This window comes from Triticum urartu, chromosome 2A (assembly GCF_056163025.1).
Source record: "Triticum urartu cultivar PI428250 chromosome 2A, HENAU_Tu73, whole genome shotgun sequence".
Taxonomy (NCBI): Eukaryota; Viridiplantae; Streptophyta; class Magnoliopsida; order Poales; family Poaceae; genus Triticum; species Triticum urartu.
Genome location: NC_141874.1, coordinates 171,371,665 through 171,395,422, shown reverse-complemented (window position 1 = coordinate 171,395,422; position 23,758 = coordinate 171,371,665). Strand labels below are relative to the sequence as shown.

The 23,758-nt window shown below is 43.8% G+C and overlaps 1 protein-coding gene and 1 pseudogene across 1 annotated transcript; both read left to right on the top strand.

Annotated features, from left to right (window-relative positions):
• The first annotated feature begins 14,725 nt into the window (after positions 1-14,725).
• LOC125536401 (small ribosomal subunit protein uS15z pseudogene) lies at positions 14,726-15,610 on the top strand (annotated as a pseudogene).
• A 5,089-nt stretch (positions 15,611-20,699) lies between these two features.
• Positions 20,700-21,590, top strand: LOC125541312 (uncharacterized). Its single transcript, XM_048704758.2, has one exon. The coding sequence runs from the start codon at positions 20,919-20,921 to the stop codon at positions 21,270-21,272; it is 354 nt and encodes a 117-aa protein (XP_048560715.1). The 5' UTR covers positions 20,700-20,918; the 3' UTR covers positions 21,273-21,590.
• Positions 21,591-23,758: the final 2,168 nt, after the last annotated feature.

Below are 23,758 nucleotides of genomic sequence, written 5' to 3'. Positions count from 1 at the left end.
CTACAGGGAAAGTGGCTGTGAAATTTTCCCACCATGATGTTGCGGGTCCTTCTAACTGATGTGCGGCAAACTTCACCTTCTCCGCATCTGTGCATCCTGCTGTAGTCAACTCCCTAGCTGTCTTGCGGAGCTAATCATCTGCTACTATCGGCTCGGTGCTACTGGAAAACACCGGCGGATTCAGCCTAAGAAAACGGGCTAAGTGGTCAACAGGTGGTGGTGGTGGTGGTGGGTTGTTGTTGTTGTTCCCCTGATTCTGATTCTGGAATAGCAACTGCATCAATGTGTTTTGCTGCTGGATCAACTGGGTGAGCTCCGGTGGAAAGGCAAATCCGGGGTCACGTCTCGGAGGCATCTGAGGGTTTAGAAAAGATGAGATATAAGAATAGAGGGGGTCTAAAGAGAAAACACTACCCATATGCACATGAGGCAAAACAAACAATTCACTTCATTCAATCAAACAAGGGCATACAATCGATCTAACTATCGCAAAAGTGCTCGGACTACTATATTTACATGGTGGACTACTACTACTAATGAGGTGGTGTACTAGAAATATTCTACGGTCGTTGACTCCAATGATATCTGCTCCGGCTTCATCAACATAGTCATCATCGCTACTATCTGCTTCCGAGTGGGTGCCGTCGATGATGATGTAGTCTTCCGGGCTAATTTCCTTGGGTTCTTCGTTTTCATCTACTGGCGTAGGGCCTCCCATAAATATTCCAATCTTCTTGATCAGGTCATCATTCTTCTCCACCAATACTTCAATTTCTTCTTCATAATCTTCACGTGTAGCCTTGAGTTCTTCCTCCAATTCCTTGATTCTTGTCTTAGCCTTCTTCAGATCTATCATGTCGGCGCACATCTGGTTCTCCTGTTGTCGAATGTGCTGGTTTAGCTCCTGGATAAAAGCTGCAATTGATCTATCCTTCCTGGTGCTGATCATCTCCCAGTGTTCATCTCGGTGCCCACAAATCTGGTAGATAGTATCCTTGAGATCCTTGCGGTAGACTTCTCCAATGCGTCCCATGGCGATGTGAGCTGCCATGCTCTTTCCTAGACTCCAAGTTGGTGCATCAAAAGAAAACTCTATGGGCTCAGTGACTGGCATGAACGTCCTTCCTGGAACTTGAACTTGAATCATCCAGCACTCTTCTTCAGGTAAAGTGGCGTTGTAGGTTCCTGTGAAACTTGGTACTCCTATGTTTAGGTATCTAGTGACTTCCTTCAAGTGTCATCCAAAGGGTGTATCTTCATCCGGTTGTGTGAACTTGTTCCTTGCATCCGCCATCCTAAAGAGTAGAAAAGATGAGAAGTCAGGAGAGAAGAGAGTGAATAGTGATCTAGGTCTTGTGCTTAGTGGTCGTGTCCTACAGTCAGCGTGTGCTCTGATACCATCTCTTTAGCGACCAGACCTCAAACAGTCTGATCTCTGTGCTCCGGTGTCATCCCTGGATCAGTAATGATGACACCACACAGTACTCAGAGGATTTATAGCAGAGTAGCAATCACACACTTATTACATCGAGTGTCTCAAAAGAGAACTTATTACAATAAATATGGCTTAAGGCCATCTAATAACAATAACAGCGGAAGGCTTGGAAGATAAGTGAGTCCATCAACTCCAACGGCATCACTGAGTATAGAACCACGACCTAAAAACTCCTTAATCATCGTCTGAAAAGTCTGCAACATTAACGTTGCAGCCCGAAACGGGTCAGCACATGGAATATGCTGGCAATATAACACATAGAGAGTAATGGAATGAAACAGCTACACTATATGCATATTTGGCTGGTGGAAAGCTCTATGGTTACAGTTTTGCTTAAAGCCAATTTTTCCCTACTTCAAAGGAATAAAATTATTTAACTATCATGGTAGTTGTTAAACATTGAGAATGGTTGACAGCATTCTCAATCCCAATTAAGCATCATCTTTAAACATAACCCATCAAAATTAATTTAGAGTAACATGTTGAGATTCACATGACAATCCAAGTACTAGATACTCAAGATATCCATAACCGGGGACACGGCTAACCATGATTAGTTTATTACACTCTGCAGAGGTTTGCGCACTTTTCCCCATAATTTAATTAGATCCTAATCATGCAATGTGTGAGGATTGGCCTAATGCAATAAAACTGGGTAGTAGAAAAGGTATGATCAAAGTGTTACTTGCCTTGCTGATGATCCGCGAAACCTAGCGATTCGAACTAACAAGCGGTGCACTCCGGGTATTCTATCGCAGACAAACAAACAAGCATATAATAAGTACTCATCTAATGCACAGGTAAAACTCAAGTAAGAGACCTAACCAAAAGGTTCAACTTAAGAACTCCGGTTGGCAAAAAGAATCAAATCGAATGAAGCAACGAAAGTCAAACGGCGAAAGAAAACAACTTCATTCTAGTAATCTAGATCTAGGGCAAATTTTACAATAGCAAAAACTTGTTTAAGTTGGTTAAACAGATAGAGGGTTTCGAGACGAAACTCTAGGCGCTTGAATCGCCTGATTCCGATAAACGAGCGAAAAGTTAAACTAAAACAAAAATCGGATCAGGAATCGCGATCAGAAAAATCACGGATTTAATCCAAGAAAAGAAAAACGACGAACGCCAACTTTTTTCTCTTTTCTTTTCTTTTTTTCGCCACAGAAAACGAGGTGCGACGAACCTCGGCGGCGAGATCCGGCGGCGGCGGCGGCTTAGGGCGCTTTAGGGTTTCCCCCGGGGCCGGGCCTCGGCTTATAAAGGCCTCCCGGTCGGTGTCCAGGTCGGACACGGCCCGTTAAGTCAGTTCATTTTTTTTTTAATTATTCCGCTCGGAAGAAAAATAAAAAGAAATACTAAACGGACTCCAAAAATTCCGAAATAATTTTTCACGGGCTTCTAAAATCAAGCCACACAAGGTGAACATTTATTTGGGACCTAAATGCAATTTTAAAAAACGCATTTTTTCCTAAATTCAAATAAAACACCGAAAAACTCCAAAATAAAATCTTATTTGATTTTATTATTAAATCCTCAATATTTCTTTATTTTGGGAAAGTCATTTTATTCCCTCTCTCATATTTTTGTAATAGAAATAATTGACAAAAAAATAATTAAAATCAAATGATCCTATTCTCAAAATTTGAGAAAACTCAAATATGAAAATAACGAAATCCCCAACTCTCTCCGTGGGTCATTGAGTTGCGTAGAATTTCTAGGATCAACCAAATGCAAAATAAAATATGATATGCATGATGCTCTAATGTATAACATTCCAAATTGAAAATTTGGGATGTTACAGGAGGCCGCCAGAAGGGACCCGCTGTCAATCACCTTCGGGTCCAGCAAGTTCCCCGAAGACGAGGATCGCTCGAGGGCGGAACGAGCCGGACTGCAAGTGCATGATTTGACATGTTAAAATTATGAAGTACAGAGGCTGATATATGAATGCGTTAGGGTCTTTGGATACTCATGATTTGGCCAGGGGCTTATCTCGGGGGCGCCGTTCTGGGCTGCTATCGATGTCCCACGCGGAGCTATCCGCGAGGGAGGCCTTCCCATTCTTGGATGCCTCCGCCTCCATATTTGTGGAGGCCGCCCTCTTCTTTTCCCCCTCGGGTAGGGGGAAGTTGCTTTCTTCTTCCTCTTCCTTCTCCTCGTCATCTTCGGTGGCGGAGGAGTGAGTTTCGACGTCTTCGAACGCCATGCCCGAAGTACCCTTGGGACGAAGGCCACCTCTGGTCCCCTTGGCCTTCTTCTTGGCCTTCTTCTCCGGCGCCTTGTAGGGCGCCAGAACCAGCATCTTCGTCAGAAGCAGGATGGTTGGTTCCTCGGGCAGCGGAGCCGGACACTGAATCCGCTCCGCCTTCTTTGTCCAACCCTGAAAAAACAAATAGGGAAGTTTGGATATCCTCCTTGAGTAAGCAAGTAAGGGATACACCTTGAAACATGGAAAACTTACCGAACTGGAGGGATGGGCCAGGTCGTGCACATGGTCCTCGATCGTCTTCGGCCACGTCTCGTTGGCCTCAAAGAGCACCTTCCAGATATCTTCGTGCGTAGTTCCTAAGAACTATTGCAAGGCCTTGTGCTCAGCCAGATCGAACTCCCGTAGGTGGCAAGCCCGGCTCTGACATGGAAGGATCCAGCGAACTAGCATCACCTGAATCACATCGACAAGCTTGACGTTCTTGTCCATCATGCTCCTGATGCGCGTCTGAAGCACTGTCAGCTCGTCCGACGAGGACCAATCGAGGCCCTTCTCTTGCCAGGAGGTAAGCCGCATTGGGGCCCCGGATTTGAATTCAGGAGCCGCGGCCCAGGTAGTGTCGCGGGGCTCTGTGACGTAGAACCACAACTTCTGCCACCCCTTGACGGTCTCCACGAAGGTGCCTCTGGGCCACGGGATGTTGGACATTTTGCTCGCCATGGCACCTCCGCACTCTACGTGTTGGCCGCCTACCACCTTCGGCTTCACATTGAAGGTCTTCAGCCACAATCCGAAGTGGGGTGGGTGCGGAGGAAAGCCTCACACATGACGATGAATGCCAAGATAGTGAGGAAGGAATTTGGGGCCAGATCATGGAAATCCAGCCCATAGTAGAACATGAGCCCGCAGACGAAGGGGTGGAGTGGAAATCCCAGCCCGTGGACAAAGTGGGGGATGAAAACTACCCTCTCATGGGGCTTCGAGGTAAGGACGATCTGTCCCTTGATCGGAAGCCGATGGGCGACCTCCTTGGCCAAATATCCGGCCTTCCAAAGCTGGGTGATGTCCTTCTCCTTGACGGTGGAGGCCATCCACTTGCCCTGCGCTCCGGACATGGTTGGAGTGCTTTCTTGAGGTATAAAAGATGAGAACTTGGGCGCTGGAGCTCAAGAGTGGGTAGGCGGAAAGAGAGAAGGCGTGGGTGAAAGATGTGAATCCTTATCTCGTTATAAAGGCAGTGAATATCAAGCGCCTCCCCACTCGCCATAAAACTCGCCTATTCCCCAGGGGTCGTGCTGGTGGCACGGTTGGATTACCCATACCCGTATCAATGAGAATCCCGCAATAAGGGGACATGATCTCTGCTTTGACAAAACGTGCCAATAAAACCGCATCTCGAAATATGGAGCTGCAGGCCGAAAAATGGTTCAAAATAATAACCAGGTAGGGACGTGATATCACGTTACCAAAAAGTTGTTAGCAGATTGGACTCGTGAAATGTTATACTCTCTGCGGTGGTGTGTGGTACTTGTTTTGCAGATCCGGACATGTTCATTGTGTTCGAAGACTGTGTTGGAGTATTCGGAGGAGGAACCCGCCTTGCAATGCCAAAGACAATATACGCGCCGGACACCTTGTCATTGAAGCCTGGTTCAGGGGCTACTGAGGGAGTCCTGGACTAAGGGGTCCTCGGGCGTCCGGTCTATTGGACATGGGCCGGACTGATGGGCTATGAAGATACAAGACCGAAGACTCTCACCTGTGTCCGGATGGGACTCTCCTTAGCGTGGATGGCAAGTTTGGCGTTCAGATATGAAGATTCCTTTCTCTGTAACCAACTTTGTATAACCCTAGTCCCCTCCGGTGTCTATATAAAACGGAGGGTTTAGTCCGTAGAGGCAGAGACAATCATAATCACATAGGCTAGACTTCTAGGGTTTTAGCCATCACGATATCGAGGTAGATCAACTCTTGTAATACTCATATTCATCAAGATCAAGCAAGCAGGAAGTAGGGTATTACCTCCATAGAGAGGGCCCGAACCTGGGTAAACATCGTGTTCCCTGTCTCCTGTTACCATCAACCTTAGACGCACAGTTCGAGACCCCCTACTCGAGATCCGCCGATTTTAACACCGACAACAGGATCACCCTTGGGTGGAGGAGGATCCCCAAGAATCTCAACAGGCAAGTTGTGTTTCAAAACAGGCATTTGGTTAAAGAATATTTCATCTAATTCCTTCCTTTCATTCATGAACATATCATTTTCATAGTCTAGCAAATATCGTTCTAAAGGATCAGTAGGAGGCACAGCAATAGAAGCAAGACCAATAATTTCATCTTTACTAGGGAATTCTTTGTCATGGGGTTGTCTACGGAATTTGGAGAAATTAAACTCATGAGACACATCCCCAAAACTCATAGTAACAGTTTCTTTCTCACAATCTATCTTGGCATTAATAGTGTTCAAGAAAGGTCTACCAAATATAATGGGACAAAAATCATCTTGTGGGGAACCAAGAACAATAAAATCAATAGGGTATTTAATTTTCCCACACAAGACTTCAACATCTCTAACAATCCCAATTGGTGATATAGTATCTCTATTAGCAAGCTTAATAGTAACATCAATATCTTCTATTTCAGTAGGTGCAATACCATTCATAATTTCTTGATATAAAGTAAAGGGATTTGCACTCACACTAGCACCCACATCACATAAGACATGATAACAATGATCTCCTATTTTAACAGAAACAACATGCATGCCGACAATAGGTATATGTTTATCTTTATCATCAGGTCTAGCAATTCTAGCAGCTTCATCACAGAAGTAAATAACATGCCATCAATATTATCGACCAAGAGATCTTTAACCATAGCAATACTGGATTCAAATTTAACTTGTTCAGAGGGTGTAGGTGTTCTAGTATAACTCTTTCGAACCACGGCTGAATCTTTAACATGTTCCTTTATTCTAACAGGGAAAGGTGGTTTCTCAATATAAGCAGTAGGAACAATAGGATCAACATTATAAGTAATGGTTTCTTCTTCAACTTTAATAGGTTCTACTACTTTCACGTCAATGGGAGGATGATATTTAAACCACTTCTCCTTAGGGAGATCAACATGAGTAGCAAATGATTCACAAAAAGAAGCAACTATCTCAGAGTCAAGTCCATATTTAGTGCTAAATTCACGAAAAGCATCGGTATCCATAAAAGAGTTAACACAATCAAACTTGAGGTTTATACCCGACTCCTTACCTTCGTCGAGTTCCCAATCTTCAGAGTTGCGTTTAATTATTTCCAATAAATCTCATTTGAATTCAATAGTCTTCTTCATAAAAGAACCAGTACAAGAAGTATCGAGCATGGATTGATCATTACGAGAAAGCCAAGCATAAAAATTCTGAATAATAATTTCTCTTGAGATCTCATGATTGGGGCATGAATATAACATTGACTTAAGCCTCCCCCAAGCTTGCGCGATACTTTCTCCTTCATGAGGCCAAAAATTATAAATATAATTCTGATCACTCTGAACTAGATGCATAGGATAGAACTTCTGATGAAATTCCAATTTCAATCGGTTGTAGTTCCAAGTCCCAATATCATTGGATAGCCTATACCATGTCAATGCCTTCTCCTTCAAAGATAAATGGAAGACCTTCTTCTTTACTTCATGCTCGGGCAAACCTGCAAACTTAAATAATCCAAAACTTCATCCACATAGATTAGATGCATATGAGGATGTAATGTTCCATCTACTACATAAGGATTAGGTAGCAGTTTCTCTATCATACCCGAAGGAATTTCATAATAAATATTTTCCGTAGGTTTAGTAGGTTGAGGGGCAACTCTTTGCTCTTCCAGTCGGGGTGAAGATATCCCGAACAAACCCCTCAAAGGATTGTTTTCCATAGCAACAAGTGACAGTAAATTTCAGCACACTATATAAATTTTTCCTTACCAAATTCCACTTACCAAAGGTGCTTCACTCCCCGGTAATGGCGCCAGAAAAGAGTCTTGATGACCCACAAGTACAGGGAATCTGTCGTGGTCCTTTCGATAAGTAAGAGTGTCGAACCCAACAAGGAGCAGAAGGAAATGACAAGCGATTTTCAGCAAGGTATTCTCTGCAAGCGCTGAAATTATCGGTAACATATAGTTCTGTGATAAGATAATTCGTAAGGGGTAACAAGTAACAAGTGTAACAAGGGAGCAGCAAGGTGGCCCAATCCTTTTTGTAGCAAAGGACAAGCCTGGACGAACTCTTGTATAAAGCAAAGCGCTCCCGAGGACACATTGGAATTGTTGTCAAGCTAGTTTTCATCATGCTCATATGATTCGCGTTCGTTACTTTGATAATTTGATGTGTGGGTGTACCGGTGCTTGGGTGTTGTCCTTACTTGGACAAGCCTCCCATTTATGATTAACCCCTCTCGCAAGCATCCGCAACTACGAAAGAATAATTAAGATAAATCTAACCAAACATGAAACATATGGATCCAAATCAGCCCCTTACAAAGCAAAACATAAGGTGGGGGTTTAAGCTTCTATCACTCTAGCAACCCATAATCTACTTATTACTTCCCAATGCCTTCCCCTAGGCCCAAACAATGGTGAAGTGTCATGTAGTCGACGTTCACATAACACCACTAGAGGAAAGACAACATACATCTCGTCGAAATATCGAACGAATACCAAATTCACATGATTGCTTATAACAAGACTTCTCCCATGTCCCAAGGAACAAACGTAACTACTCACAAAGCATATTCATGTTCATAATCACAGGAGTAATAATTATCATTAAGGATCTGAACATATGATCTTCCACCGAATAAACCAACTAGCATCAACTACAAGGAGTAACCAACACTACTGGCAACCCACAAGTACCAATCTGAGGTTTTGAGATAAAGATCGGATACAAGAGATGAACTAGGGTTTGAGAGGAGATGGTGAAGATGTTGATGGAGATTGACCCCCTCTCGATGAGAGGATCGTTGGTGATGGCGATGGCTTCAATTTCCCCCTGCAGGAGGGAAGTTTCCCCGGCAGAACAGCTCCGACGGAGCCCTAGATTGGTTCTGCCCAAGTTCCGCCTCGAGACGGCGGCGCTTCATCCCAAAAGCTTCCTTCTTATTTTTTCCGGGTCAACAGACATCATATAGCAGAAGAGGGGCATCAGAGGCCTGCCAGGGGGGCCACAAGCCAGGGAGGCGCGCCTAGGGGGGTAGGGCGCGCCCCCACCCTTGTGGCCACCTGGTGGGTCCCCTATGATATTTTCTTCGCCCAATATTTTTTCATGTATTCCAAAATAATTCTCCATAAATTTTCAAGACTTCTGGAGTTGTGCAGAATGGGTCTCTCAGATTTGCACCATTTCCGGTCCGGAATTCCAGCTGCCGGCATTCTCCCTCTTCATGTAAACCTTGTAAAATAAGAGAGAAAATGCATAAGTATTGTACCATAATATGTAATAACAACCCATAGTGCAATAAATATCATTATAAAAACATGATGCAAAATGGACGTATCAGTTGGCACATACAAATTTACTTGGAACGGCACGAAAATACCGCATATATGTAGGATGGTGGACTCATATGGCAAAACTTGCATTAAGTAATTCTACTTAGTACAAGGGGAGGCTAGCAAAAAGATTGAGAAGCAACCAACCAAGAAACAAAAATTCTCCTAAACGAGCATTAAGCATAATTAACACACCACAAGTAGGATGTAATTTCATTGCATAACTATTGACTTTCGTTCTTGCATAGGGAATCACAAACCTTAACACCAATATTCTTACTAAAGCATAATTACTCACCAACATGACTCACATATTACTATCATCATATCTCAAAAATATTACAAAGAACCAAGTTTATTTTTTCCAATGATTTTCATGAAAGTTTTTATTATATCCCTCTTGAATATATATCACTTTGGGACTAGTTTCATATATTGCCATTGCTTTTAAAAAGCTCAAACAAATTTAAGTGAAGAACATGAGCATAGAAATTTTCATCTCTCAAAATAATATAAGTGAAGCATGAGAGAATTTCTTCAAAATTTTACTAACTCTCAAATAAATCTAAGTGAAGCATGAGAGTATTTCCTCAAAAATTAAAGCACACCGTGCTAAAAAAGATATAAGTGAAGCACTAGAGCAATTCCATAGCTCAAAACATTTAATTGAAGCACATAGAGCAATTCTAAGTAATCATAGCATAATTATGGCTCTCTCAGATAGGTGTGTCCAGCAAGGATGATTGTGACAAACTAAAAGGTAAATCAAGCAAAGACTCATATAATACAAGATGCTCCAAGCAAAACTCATGATGTGTGACGAATAAAAATATAACTTCAAGTAAAATTACCGATGGTCGTTAGAAGAAAGAGGGGATGCCTTCCGGGGCATCCCCAAGCTTAGTTGCTTGGTTCTCCTTGAATATTACCTTGGGGTGCCATGGGCATCCCCAAGCTTAGGCTATTTTCACTCCTTATTCCTTCATCCATTATGATCTCACCCAAAACTTGAAAACTTCAATCACACAAAACTTAAGAAAACCTTTGTGAGATCTGTTAGTACAATAAAGCAAATCACCACTCTAAGTACTATTGCAAACCCATTCATATTTTATTATTGCATTATACCTATTGTATTCTAACTTTACCATGGCTTATACCCCCCGATACAATCCATAGATTCATCAAAATAAGCATGTAACGCAACAAAAATAGAATCTGTTAAAAAAGAACAATCTGCAGTAATTTGTACTCTAACCATACTTCTGTAACTCCAAAATTCTGAACAATTGGGACAATGTACGCAATTCATATATTAATCTTGTGTAAAAAATCAGAATTTTTCGTCGCTTCTGTGATTTTTAGAAATTCTGCTGGTGGGCGTAAAAGTTTCTGTTTTTCAACAAGATCAAATCAACTATCACCCAACATGATCCCGAAGGCTTTACTTGGCACAAACAGTAATTAAAACACAATCATAACAGTAGCATAATTGTGCAAATACTCAAGAACAGAAAGAAAAAGGCAAAAATAAATTTTATTCGTTGGGTTGCCTCCCAACAAGCGCTATTGTTTTATGCCCCTAGATAGCCATAATTCATAGATTCAAGTATTGTCATCTTTGGTTTTTGGTCCATAGGTTGCCCTAATGATTGATTCATATGGTGGCTTAATTCTTGTTCTAGGAAAGTGTTCCGTACCCTTTCTTAGTGGAAATTGAAATTTAATATTGCATTCTTTCATATCAATCACGACACCTATGGTTCGTAAAAATGGTCTACCAAGTATAATTGGACAAGACGGATTGCAATCAATATCAAGAACAATAAAAACCTATGGGCACATAATTCCTATTTGCAATAATAAGAACATCATTAATTCTTCCCAAAGGCTTTTTAATAGTAGAATCCGCCAAGTGCAAATTAAGAGAACATTCTTCAATATTGGTAAGACCAAGCACATCACATAGAGATTTCGGAATTGTGGAAATACTAGCACCCAAATCACATAAAGCAAAGAACTCATAATTTTTAATCTTGACTTTAATGGTAGGTTCCCATTCATCATGTAATTTCCTAGGAATTGAAATCTATAATTTCAATTTTTCTTCTAAAGCTTTTAGCATGGCATCTACGATATCTATAGTAAAAGCTTTATTTTGTTCATAGGCATGGGCTGAATTTATCATGTATTGCAACAAAGAAATACACTCAATCAAAGAACAACTATCATAATTAAAATCTTTGTAACCCAAAAGAGTGGGCACATCACTGGTTACAGTTTTGACCTCTCCAAACCCACTTTTATCAATTTTTTCATCAAGATTTTCACCCTCCGAATTGTTGGGATGCCTTCTAGCTAAAATTGACTCTTTTTTCAGTCCCTTTATCATCAATTTTAATCTTACTAAACAAGAAATCAATAGAAGAAACACCAATCATTTTAAGATCTTCATCATTGTTAAAAAAGCAATTGGTAGAAAACACTCTTTCTAAAAATTCTCTTTTAGCTCTAAGCACATCGGTTCTTTTCTTATTTTCATCCATGTAAACATATAAAGCTTTAATTGATTCATTGACATCAATCTTAGGTGGAAATTTTTTAATCTTGAGATTTTCTACGGCATGGGAAATTCTATCAATGCTTCTAGACATATCACCAATCTTATTCAACTTTTCTTCTATCGTAGTGTTGAAAACATTTTGAGCATTGATAAATTCTTTAATATTACTCTCAAGATCAGAGGGGTTCCTATTATTATTGTAAGAAGAATTACTATAGGAATAGCCATAATTATTAAAGGAATTTCCAGGGAAAGGCTTAGGATTAAAATTACCTCTATAAGCATTGTTATTAAAATTGTTTCGCGAGACAAAATTCACATCTATGGGATCACTATTTTGCTCAATCAATGTAGACAAAGGCACATCATTAAGATCAATGCGACCAATTTCATAAGAGCATATTTTTTCACTCAAAGTACTAATTTCTTTAACCGAATTAACTTTTTTACTAGTAGGTGCTCTTTCGGTATGCCATTGTGAATAATTTGCCATGACATTATTTAGCAATTTAGTAGTTTCACCCAAAGTAATCTCTATAAAAGTACCAGCCATGAATTTAAAAGATTTCTAGAAACAAAATTCAATCCTGCATATTTTTTTGTATAATAATGGAACTTAACATGGGCCGGACCATTAGCGACGCCCTGACGCGAGCGGTTGTGCCTACCAGTGTCAGGCAAGGTACAGTTGTGCCCCGCGCTAGACGGGAAAAGTATACCTCAATTAGTGCAAGAGTAGCTCTCCTCTCGGGAGCTCCTATATGGTGTTGCAGGCGCTTGCAGCGCCCTGCGCTGGGGATTCGAACTCACAACATCGTGTTAACGGATAGGCGCCACCAGCCACACGAGCTGCTTGCTGTTTGTGATTAGTTACAGAGGCAAGAGCATAATAACAAGGCCTAAGTGCTATTTTATTGAACCATTCATCTATTGTACCACTTAAAATTTTGAATTATTTGGAAAAAAAGATCGTGATTTTGAAAAAAGTTCTTCATTTTGGAAGAAAATGTTCATAACCTGAAAAAAGTTCATTGATTTAAAAAATGTTCATCAAATTTGAAAAATGTTCATAGATTTTTAGAGGAAAAAAAATCAAATTTTGAAAACATTCATCGAATTTGAGAAATGTTCATCAATTCTAAAAATGTTTAGTGATTTTAAAAAACATTCATCGATTTTCAAAAAAAATCATCGAATTTTATAAAAGTTCATAAAATTTGAAAAAAAGCTCACTGAATTTGAAAAAAGTTCATCAAATTTGAAAAAAGAATCATCGATTCTGAAAAAAAGTTCACAAATCTAAAAAAAGAGTTCAACAATTTTATTTTATTTTTGAAAAAATTGAGAAAAGTTCACGCATTTGAAAAGAAACAGAAAAAAATGAAAACCGGTCCCTTTCTGGAGAAAGAATAGAAGGTGAAAATGAGCAACATGTCTAATGTGGTGGGTTGTCCCAAGTGGTTGCTGCGTTGTTACCGTATGGTGCAGGTTGCATGTTTAAATCCTTTGCTGCACACCCACCTTTTTTTTCAGTTTTTACAGAAAAGAAGAAGGGGAGGGAAGGAACTGGGCCGGCCCAAATTCGCGGCAGGGGGTTGCACCGCCGCAGGCGCCCGTTGGCAAAATGACCTATAACGGGCGCCTGCAACGCCAAATAGGGTTTGCCTCTCCTCTCGCCTCAATCTTTTTCTTGAATGCACAGTAGTGTGCTAGCCCATTCTGCCATTCTTTTTTTCCTTTTTATGTTTATTAATCTTTTTTCTTTATTTTCAATTTTTCTTCATTTTTCACCGGTTTTCTTCATTTCTTTCATGCTTTTCACTGGGTTTTCCCCCCTTCAATTTCTCATTTCCTTCTCAGTTTTTTACTCTTTCTTTCTTTCTATTTTTTATTTGTTTCTTCCTTGGATTTCATCGACATTCTTTGTTTTTCTATGTTGCTTTCTAGTTTTTCTGCTTTCATTCTTTTTAATTGGTTTTTCTTTGGTTTTACTTATTTTTGGTTGTCTTCGTATTTTTTGGTTTCTTTGTGTTTTCATCGGTTTCTTTTCAGTTCAACATTTGTCAACTTTTCTTCAGTACACATTCAACATTTTTTATAGATGTCAGAAACATTTTTTATATACGTGTTTTACATTTTTTAAATACATTATTACCACTTTTTGAAACTTATATATTTTTATGTCTACTTTTTCATACACATTGTACATTAGTTGAATATATGTAATACATTTTAATACATATTTAATATTTTTCAAATACAAGATTAACATTTTTAATACATTGTAAATTTTTTCTAATACACCATGATTTTTTATTGGAAATAAATATTTCCTAAGATACAATGTACATTTTTCATATACGTCAATAACATTTTTATATACATGTTTATAATTTATATATATATATATATAATTAGCTTTTGAAAATATATGTTTTATATACCAGGAACATTTGTTTATACTTTTATTTAATGTATGGTGTAAATTTTAGGAACTTTTTTTAATACATTTAAAACACGTTTTAAATACATGATCAACATTTTTTCATACACATTTTTTTGTGATACATTTTTCGTATACATGAGAAAAAAATTCTTTATACACATATAACATTTTTCGAAATGCTTGCTTAACATTTTTCCAAATGCTATGTTAAATTTTTTCAAATGTTTTATGTAAGTGTGTTTTCATATAGAGTATTTGGAAGTGTAGACAGAAATAAATAAAGAAAGCAAAAAAGAAAACCAAAAAACGTGAAAAGCAGGAGGAATAAACGAGGCATTGGCCTCCCGTGCACTGTGCCGGCTCATTTAGGGAGGCTTGAAGCGAGGGGCATATTGGGTCGCGATCGCTGTATTCGCGTCCAAAACATCATGGGCTAAGCCCAGTTTGCAACGCGAGCAGATATAACAGACTGACTCCGGCAGGGAAGGGTTCCGCCCCATTTTTGCTAGGTTTCCCTCTCGCCGCCACAGCCGCTTCTCCCCATTTCCCTCCTCGCCGCCGCTCTCTGCTCTCCGCTCGCCGCCATGGGACGCATGCACAGCAACGGGAAGGGCATGTCGTCCTCGGTGATGCCCTACAAGCGGGAGGCCCCGGCCTGGGTCAAGACGTCCGCGCCGGACGTGGAGGAGATCATCGTGCGCGCCGCCAAGAAGGGCCAGCTGCCGTCGCAGATCGGCGCCCTGCTCCGCGACGGCTACGGCATCCCGCTCTCCAAGGCCGTTACCGGCGCCAAGATCGTGCGCCTGCTCAAGGCGCGCGGGCTGGCGCCGGAGATGCCCGAGGACCTCTACTTCCTCATCAAGAAGGCCGTCGCGATCAGGAAGCACCTGGAGAGGAACAGGTCGGACGTGGACGCCAAGTTCCGCCTCATCCTCGTCGAGAGCAGGGTCCACCGCCTCACCCGCTACTACCGCCTCACCAAGAAGATTCCCGCCGCCTGGAAGTACGAGTCCACCACCGCGAGCACTCTCGTCGCCTGATTCGGTTAAGCGGTTCTTTGACGTAATTCTCTGCAGCTTTTGGACTTCGGTTTTGTGTTAAGTAGTAAGCAATGCTTTTTGGGGATGTAAGCTGTTAAACCTATCAGCTACCGCTCGTGTGCCTGGACAGAAGTATTTCGAGAGTTTAGTGGGACTGGATCAGGTTCTGATCCTTGGAAGTTGAGACTATTTACAATGTGTTGGTGTTTGGTAACTTCGATTAGGCTGGTAATGCTCTTCGTAGGTGTATTGCTATCACAAATCCTGCAGTGGAGTAAGAAACTTGCTAATGCACTCTTCATGTTTTATCCTGTTTTATTGTTGTTGCGAGCTCGAGTTGTTGCAGGCTAGATTTAGTTTCTATAAAGCTTGGCTATCAAAGTTAAGGAGCCTACAGAGAGATTAGTCAATTTGGGAATTTTGCCATTCTTATTTAGGCTTTCTAACGAGCTATTGGGCTGGAATATGTGTACTGTTCTACTCCCTCCGTTCCTAAATATAGGTCTTTTTACATTTCAAATGGACTACAACATACGGATGTGTGTATGTAGACATATTTTAGAGTGTAGATTCACTCATTTAGCTCCGTATGCAGTCACTTGTTGGAATCTCTAGAAAGACTTATATTTGGGAACGGAGGGAGTATTACCTTTCCTATGTTAGGTACCCCTCAAAAAAAATTCCTATGTTAAGTCAGTGGTAAATCAGTTGTTCAAAGCATGTGGGATCCATACCAGGTTGTGTAAGAAGAGTAATGACGTAACCTGCAATAAATACCTTGATCAAATGAACTAATTTACAAAAATCACATCATTTTTGGGAAACTTGTTCGTTCTTTTGAACTAGACTAGAGAGGAGTGGAGGCTAACATAGGGTCATTAATCTGCACCTCTACCAGTATCTGTTGGAGATTTCACTTGTGCTCCTTTGTTTCTTGTCCTGGAACCTGTGCCCTGGCCTGTTGCATTCTCTATGGCAGGTCAGTCCCCCCTCTACCCACAATGATTCAGGACCAATCGTTAGTGTGAGCGTACAATAATGTTTCTAATGAAAGTTTAAATTATCAGATAGCTTCCAGTACTTTGAGAATGAGCTTTGCAGTTGTACCTATTCTTCTGTCTATGCCGTTAATCTTAGGTCATGGAGTTTGTGTTCTATATAATCTAATTTTGCCGTTAATCTTACATTTCAGATGCCTATGTGCAACATGCATTCACATTCCGATTGTAGCGCTAACATTATTGCATTGGAATATTTTGTTTGACATTATTGTTTAGTTGATATATCAAGTGCTCAGACCATTTCTTGTTCTTGATTGTATTGTTTACTTTACTTGGTGACGATCTCATGAGTATGTAGTGCTACTGTATCATGGTTGGCTATTAGTGTTCCAAATGTTTCTTAGGACAATCCAAACTTGTTTCAGTGGGAAATATTTTCCTTTTAAATTCCTTGGCCCCGACTTAACTGAAAGCAAGCATCAAGCAGACACTGGCCATGGGAATGCGAGTTGCGACTATACACCAAACATGTGGTCCATACCATGTATTGTTCTTGGTTGTGATGCTTCCTGTGCATGAACTAAAAGCTCGGAGTACAGTAATATCTCTTCCAGTTGTGATGCTTCCCATTTATCAGTCGTGGCAAACAGTCTGCTTGAGAAATTCTACCTCCCAGCCCTTATTGATCCAGGACCTAATTGTTTACTGTGATCATATCATAATTTCTTTGATGGAAGACTGGAAGTTCAGATCATATCAGATACGTAGGTTCCAAAGGTTCTGTCTATGAGCTTTGCAGCTGTAGCTGTCTATGATGAGCTTTGCAGCTGCAGCTGCTTTGCTGTCTATGCTGTTAATCTTTAGCCTTTTGTTGCCTATGTCGTTAATCTTAGGTCTGGGAGTTCGAGTTCTATAATCTAGTTTAGCAATTGGCTTCAATGATGTTATTTTCCTTTCAGATGCCTATGTGCAGCAGTCATTCACATTTCGATTGTAGCACTATCATGATTGCAAACAAGGGTCTTTTTAATTGTAGCACTAACAGGTCTTGAAGATTTTGTTTGACATTTGTTTGTCTAGATGACCTATCGTAGCATCCAAGGGTCTTTTCACGTACTATGTTTCTGTGTTCAAACTTTTCAGTTAGTGATATACAAATTGCTCAGACCATTCTCTTGTTCCTGATTGTGTTGTTTACCTTACTTGCTGATGATCTTGTGAATATGTGGTGCAGCCCTATCATTGTTTTGCTTTGAGGGGTTCAGAATATTTCTTTGGACAATCAAACTTCTTTCAGGTGGAAATATTTTTCCTTTGAACTTCTTTGGCCCGTAATGACTCAACTGAAATCAAGCATAAGTACTTCTCAGCTGTGGCCATACGCCAAAGATGTGTGTGATCTGCCAATCTGCTATCCTGTCCATTTAGTCCAGCAGTCAGATGGCGTGCCACACATGAAGCAATCAGGCATGTTTTGTAACACGAACGCTAAACCCTTTGCAATGATTGATCAAACCAAGCAGAAGCAGGTACCAGCGCCGCTGGCTGGGCCGAATAATGGTGCGTGCATGATCTCAACCAAGTTGGATGCTTGATCTGAATAGATTGGAGATATCGTACGCACTTGCCCTGTAGATTTGTTTGTTGGCTGGATCTTAACTTAATCGGCAGCATATGCTGCCCCTCAACTTGCATACATTTCCAAGTGCCGTGTTTGGGGGACTTTGACCGCTGCTTGTTTAAGTTGGTCGCGGCGGGATGGGTTATTAGCGCATCGCTAATGGAATCCCTAATAATAATTTAGAGGATCTTTAACTCCTCAAAATTTTACTCCTCTACAATGGCCGTACCTCGCCAAACCCTTAAATTTAACTCCTCAAACGAACTTTTTTTCCAACCGGGCTCATACCCCTTTTCATTAATTTTGCAATCAACGGAAATACATCAGTCATGTGTCGATCATGTTTCACAAGATAAGCACCGAGCCAGCTAAAGATAACTACCCAGCAAAAGGAGACTGAAAGGGGCACGAGCGAGTTGGTGCATCGACAGGAAACCCACTGCATGACAGCCCTAGAACGAACTATCAGCTGTGGGGCGAAAACCTGACGATACTACAACCACAACTCGAACCAAAAGCACCTGTCTAGGACATAGGAACTCTAAAAAGGATGAATCCGTATCATCAAAAGAACAATTCCAGCAGGCATCAGACCCCAGTGGGTATAGGCCAGTCTAAAAGTAACAGGATCAAGACAGCTCCCCAATCTGAATACCATCCCCATCTCTCAGGAGCAGCCTGCTGCGAGCATATGATCTGTCCGTCAGAGCAGCCGCCACATTAGCCAGCCTCTTCACCCCCACTTGGAATCTCATCTTGTCTTCCTCCTTAAGCAATCCTGCCCAGTATAACTCCTCAAACGAACTGACCCCACATAAAAGTATTTGTTCATCTCCTTCTACCTTCTTCCTTCCACGGCGCTCCCAAGTCTTTGCCACAACGACGAGATCCCCCAGCCTTGATACCGCCACCTCGCCACCGGTCTTCGCCACCACGACGAGGTCCAACGCGCCTGTGCCCATGCTGCCTAGCTGAAGGTTTGGTCGTGCTCGCCATCGAAACCGACGGCGGCCTACCAGGTGCATGTGTGGTGTGCGTGCACAACTCGGTCGGCGGCAGCGCAGGCGTTGCAGGACGCCACCAGAGCTCCAGGACGTGGCGGCCATTGTAGGACGTCACAGAGGCAAGCGCACATAGCCGACGGCGTACGCACACGATTTTATGAAGTTCCTTGCTGCCAGCGAGATTCCGGCGCCAACGAGAGGCGGCGGAGTTACGAGGGCGTAGGAGGGTTCCATTTTCCCGGTCACCAAGGTGGTTGACGGCTGGCGGCGTGGATTTCGGCAGCAGTAGACGCGAGAAATGGAAGGGAATTTTTTTTAAGGGGCGGCGTCGCAGAGAAGTAAATATAGAAGAGTTGGGCGTTGGAGTAAACTTAAGTCCTTAAAATTTTACTCCTCTAGAGATTTGAGGGTTCGACTAGGTACAAAGGAGTAAAATGAGGACTTATAGATTTTTAAGGGATCCATTGAAGATCTCTTAAGGCCCCTTTGATACAAAGGAATTTCATAGGATTTTTATAGGATTTGGATCCTTAGGATTTTTTCTTGTGATAGTCGTTTGATTTGTAGGATTGGAATCCTTAGGATTTTTTTCATAGGTTTCATTTGTACTACATTTTGAAGGAAACTTTTCATTCACTCAAACTTTTTTGTAGGATCCCATCAAAAAAACTTCTTTGTAGGATTCCTTTGTTTTTTCTATGCTATCAAACACTTCTCCAAATCCCATAAGATATAAAAAGACATAACACTATTCCTATATTTTTCCTATTCCTGCATTTGAAAATCTTGCGAATCAAAGAGGCCCTTAGTTTGGAATGATCCCAACCAAACAACCAAATGCATGTAGGTGGTGGTTTAATCAAGTCGGGAGGTTTGGTTCGTTGGACTGTCGTACTGTACTGCTGATATCGTGCTCGGTGTGCGCATTTGTTTATGGAAGATGCGGTTGTCTGTTGATGTTACTGATATTCTAGGTTTTGGACCACTTTCACAACTGGCTTTGCTGATATAGTGATGCCACCACGCTTACTCTATAAGCCTGGAGCACTTAACAACTTTGGCTTCAACATCTAGGCAACTTTACAACTATGCATTTCTCTTAGATGCAGTTGCTGACATAGTGATACATTTTTCCGGCTGTTAGAAAGCTTGAATTTTTCTCTCACTATGTACTCTCCTTAATTTGTACTCCTTTCGTCCGGAAATACTTGTCATCAAACTAGATAAAAGGAAATGTATCTAGATGTATTTTAATTCTAGATACATTGCTTTTTATCCATTTTAATGACAAATATTTTCGGACGGAGAAAGTACTTTTCCGTTTTAAAATAAGTGTCTTAACTTTGTACTAACTTTAATTTAAAATTATACTAAGGGTGAGACACTTATTTTGAGGTAGAGGATCTATATACATATAGATGTGCACTGAGTTGCCATAAGGCAGCTGGGCGTTTACTACACACCTACTCTAGAAAGATAAATACTTCTTTCGCTCCGAATTACTTGTTGTAGGTAGTTCTAGATACATCCATATCTGGAACGAGTAATTCGGACGGAGGGAGTATTTGGGAACGGATGGAGTAGTAGCTATCACCACTGTCATTTTATTTTGCGAACGTACTCTTAAACATTCATCGGAAACACATGGGGTCACGTTGTGAGCAGTCAAAGCCCGGCAGGAATTCCCTGATGGCGCCAAATGCAGGATAAAAACAAGGACGTTCGGGTACAGTTGCTATCCTGCACCTTGCCATTTCTTTATGGGCCGCGGCCAATAAACAAGGCACCTAATCTCGGGCCATGCTGCCATGGCGCCGTTCGAGATCGGACAGTTCATCGCGGCGCCCGGGCAGCCATTATATATCCGTCTCTGGATCTAGCAAATCACAGCCCCGCACCGCATTGATCGTCTCCCGTCTCCACACCTGCGCTACCCACTGTGCTTCGCTTGGCATCCGTCCACACACACACACACGCAGCCAGCAGCAGCCTGCATTCCCATGGCCAGCCTGGTGCACCAGACGGCGGCCCCGATGCCGGCCGCGGCGGCGATGGACGACGACTTCATGCCGCAGAGCTTCGGGTGCTTCGGGCGGTCGCTGTCTCGGGCGTCGTCGGCCCGGCGGCTGGAGTACAGGGCGCTGAGCGGCGAGGGCGGGGAGGAGATGAGGCGCATCGCGCAGGAGGAGCGGTCGGCCAGGGCGAAGCTGCGGTGGAAGGCGGTGGCGCAGGAGATCATGGCCAGGAGGAGGGGCGGCGGCGGCGGAGGCGCGGCGCGGAGGAGGAAGGCGGGGTTCAGCTACGACTCCAAGAGCTACGCGCTCAACTTCGACCAAGGCGCCGCCGCCGAGTAGCCAGCGAGCGAGCGAGCGAGATCGCTGGCGATCGAGATGCAGCTAGCGCCTAGCGTACTGGCGAGCGTGCGTGGCTGGCGCTGCGGCCAGCCGACTGGCGACCGATGCCGGCGGGGGAATGGGGCGGCCGTGGCATGGTTATTGTTGGTTGAGAATTGAGAATGTGGAGGTCTAGTTTTGGTGCCAGATCTTGTGTTCTTTGGTTGGTTATTCTTGGTTGAGAATTGAGATGTTGGGTGCATGTGCAGGAGTTGGCTGATGCGTCCTGACATATTCATGTGGTGTAATAAGATGAGCTGCTAGATGTTTCAAAGTGAATTCACTGCATTTACTATAATGGTTGTTTCACCAGTAAATGCTCCCTCGTCCATGCTCCGGGAAACATAAGAGTGAGGCTACACGTCACGCGACTGACTTTTTCAAATTAGGTCAGTCGATTTTTCAAACATACGACCGAAATCTAACGGCGCCCGACCTTTCTCCAGCCGCCGCCCGAGCCACCGGCCTCATCGCCCGCGACCACCACCCGTGGCCGGCGGCGCTCCCACGCCGCCCTGCCCTCTTCCTGAAACCGCCCCCACCGTCGGTCTAGTCGCCGCCCCCGGCCATCCCTTTAGGCCTGTCGGTGGGAACGACACCTATGGGATCACAAGAATCCCTACTGTGATTAGCGGGGCGCGGGGTCGTGAGAAGAGCGGATCAAACAGATAGCACACGGTTCGTTTATCCAGCTTCGGGCCGCGAGGATGCGTAAAACCCTACTCCTGCTTTGGTGGATTGTATATCTGTGTTCTTGAGCTAGCTATGGGGCGTGAGGAGCTCTAAAAAGCCGAATCCTTCCTCTGGTCGCCTCGGGCCTCCTTTTATAGAAAAAAGGGGTTGCCACAGTGGCACACAGGAGGTGGAAAGGGTACAGTGATGCGAGGTTATCCCTCGCATTACATGACAAAGCGCATTTAATGCGTCTTGCTTACGTGTCCTTGCTTTATCGGGGACGGGGGAGAAACCTGTCTCGTCCGTCGCCTCTCCTTCTTGTGTCGACACGCGCCCTGGCCAGCGACGCCTGAGATGCCATGTAGGTAGGCAGGCAGCTGAGGTGGCGCAGTGGTGGGTCTTCACGAAGATCTGCATGCCGTCACGCGGGTGCCTGCCCAGCTGGTTGGGTCAGCAGCTGCATGCATGCGGTGGTGGAGGTTTAGTCGGCGTGGGCCTGATGGTGGCCCTGCGGGTGTCCTCGGCGCTTACCGGGGGCCTTGTGGTCTTCCTTGGCTGGGATCCCGTCAAGGGTTGTCGCCTCCTTAGTGCGTATCTGATCTTGAATGTCTTCACAAAGATCTGCATGCCGCCACGGGGATGTCTCCCGAATCCTTGCCCTTTGGGGGTAGTGGACTCAAGGGTGATTTGCTCCGTAGGCGCGGGACGAGTCGCCGCGGCAAGGGTCTTGCCGGGGCTCCTAGAACTGTCTCCCGGCAAGGATCTTGCCGGGGGAGTCCGCTTCGTCCCCTTTGCTCTTCGTGGTCTTGGCCTTGGCGTCGTTCTAGTTCTCTTGAGCTTCGGTCTTACCCTGGCTCACCTCCCTTGCCTTGCTTGGTGTGGTGGTATCCGCGGCTCAGACTGCCCGTGCACAGTTATAGGGGTACAAAATGTGTACCCCTCTTTTTGTACACCGACAGGAGCCCCCGGGCCTGGGCCACACATAAGCGCAACACGTTGTTGGGCTAGGCCCAAAAACGGTGTGCGGGCAGGCGGGACGGTTTTTACCGCGGCAAGATTCTTCGCGCGCTGCGTTTCCCACGACTCCCGCACGTGACGCGGCGTGGGGAGGTGCGTGTGACGTGGGCAGCATGCGTGGGGTTGGTTCCCGCGGGCATGCGTCACACCACAGTTAATGTGAAAGGAGGCGGCCCGTGTTTTCTCCCATAAAAAAGAAAAACCGCGGGTGCGCTGCTCACTTTCTCCTCTTTCGTCGTGCCTTTTCCAATCTTAGAGCCGCCGTTTTCTCTCTTCCTTCCTTCCTAAGCTTCAGCCCCTCCCTTCCATCCGTCATGGAGAGAGGGAATCCCGGTCCTTCAACAGTGGCAGCGAGGGTCGCCACTCGACAACGCGTCCCTCCTTCTCCTGCGCCTGCGGTGGCAGAGCCAGCCATGAGGGGAAGGGGGAGGGGGCGAGGCCGTGGGCGAGGCCGGGGCGCTCGGGAAAGGGGAGGACCGGGCGGCGCGCCGGCCTCGCCTCCGCCAGTAGCTCCTCCAATGGAGGGCCATGTTGGGGATGACCCTTGTGAGTTCTTCGTCAGGCTGCGCCGGCCGCCGCGTCATCGCCTTCGTCTCCCGACTCCATTTGCGCGGGAGATGGAGCTGGATCCGCCGGAGTCGTTGCGGCTGCACATGAGGGGCTGCGGGATCAGTGGCACGTGGGTCCGCGTCGACTTCCCCGCCCCTCACGTGATGTATCTTCGTCGGGGATGGAAGACGTTTGCTCATATCCAC

What these genes read in the sequence shown, in the direction of transcription:
- LOC125541312 (XM_048704758.2), top strand. Translation starts at nt 20,919, where the DNA reads ATGGCCAGCCTGGTGCACCAGACGGCGGCCCCGATGCCGGCCGCGGCG.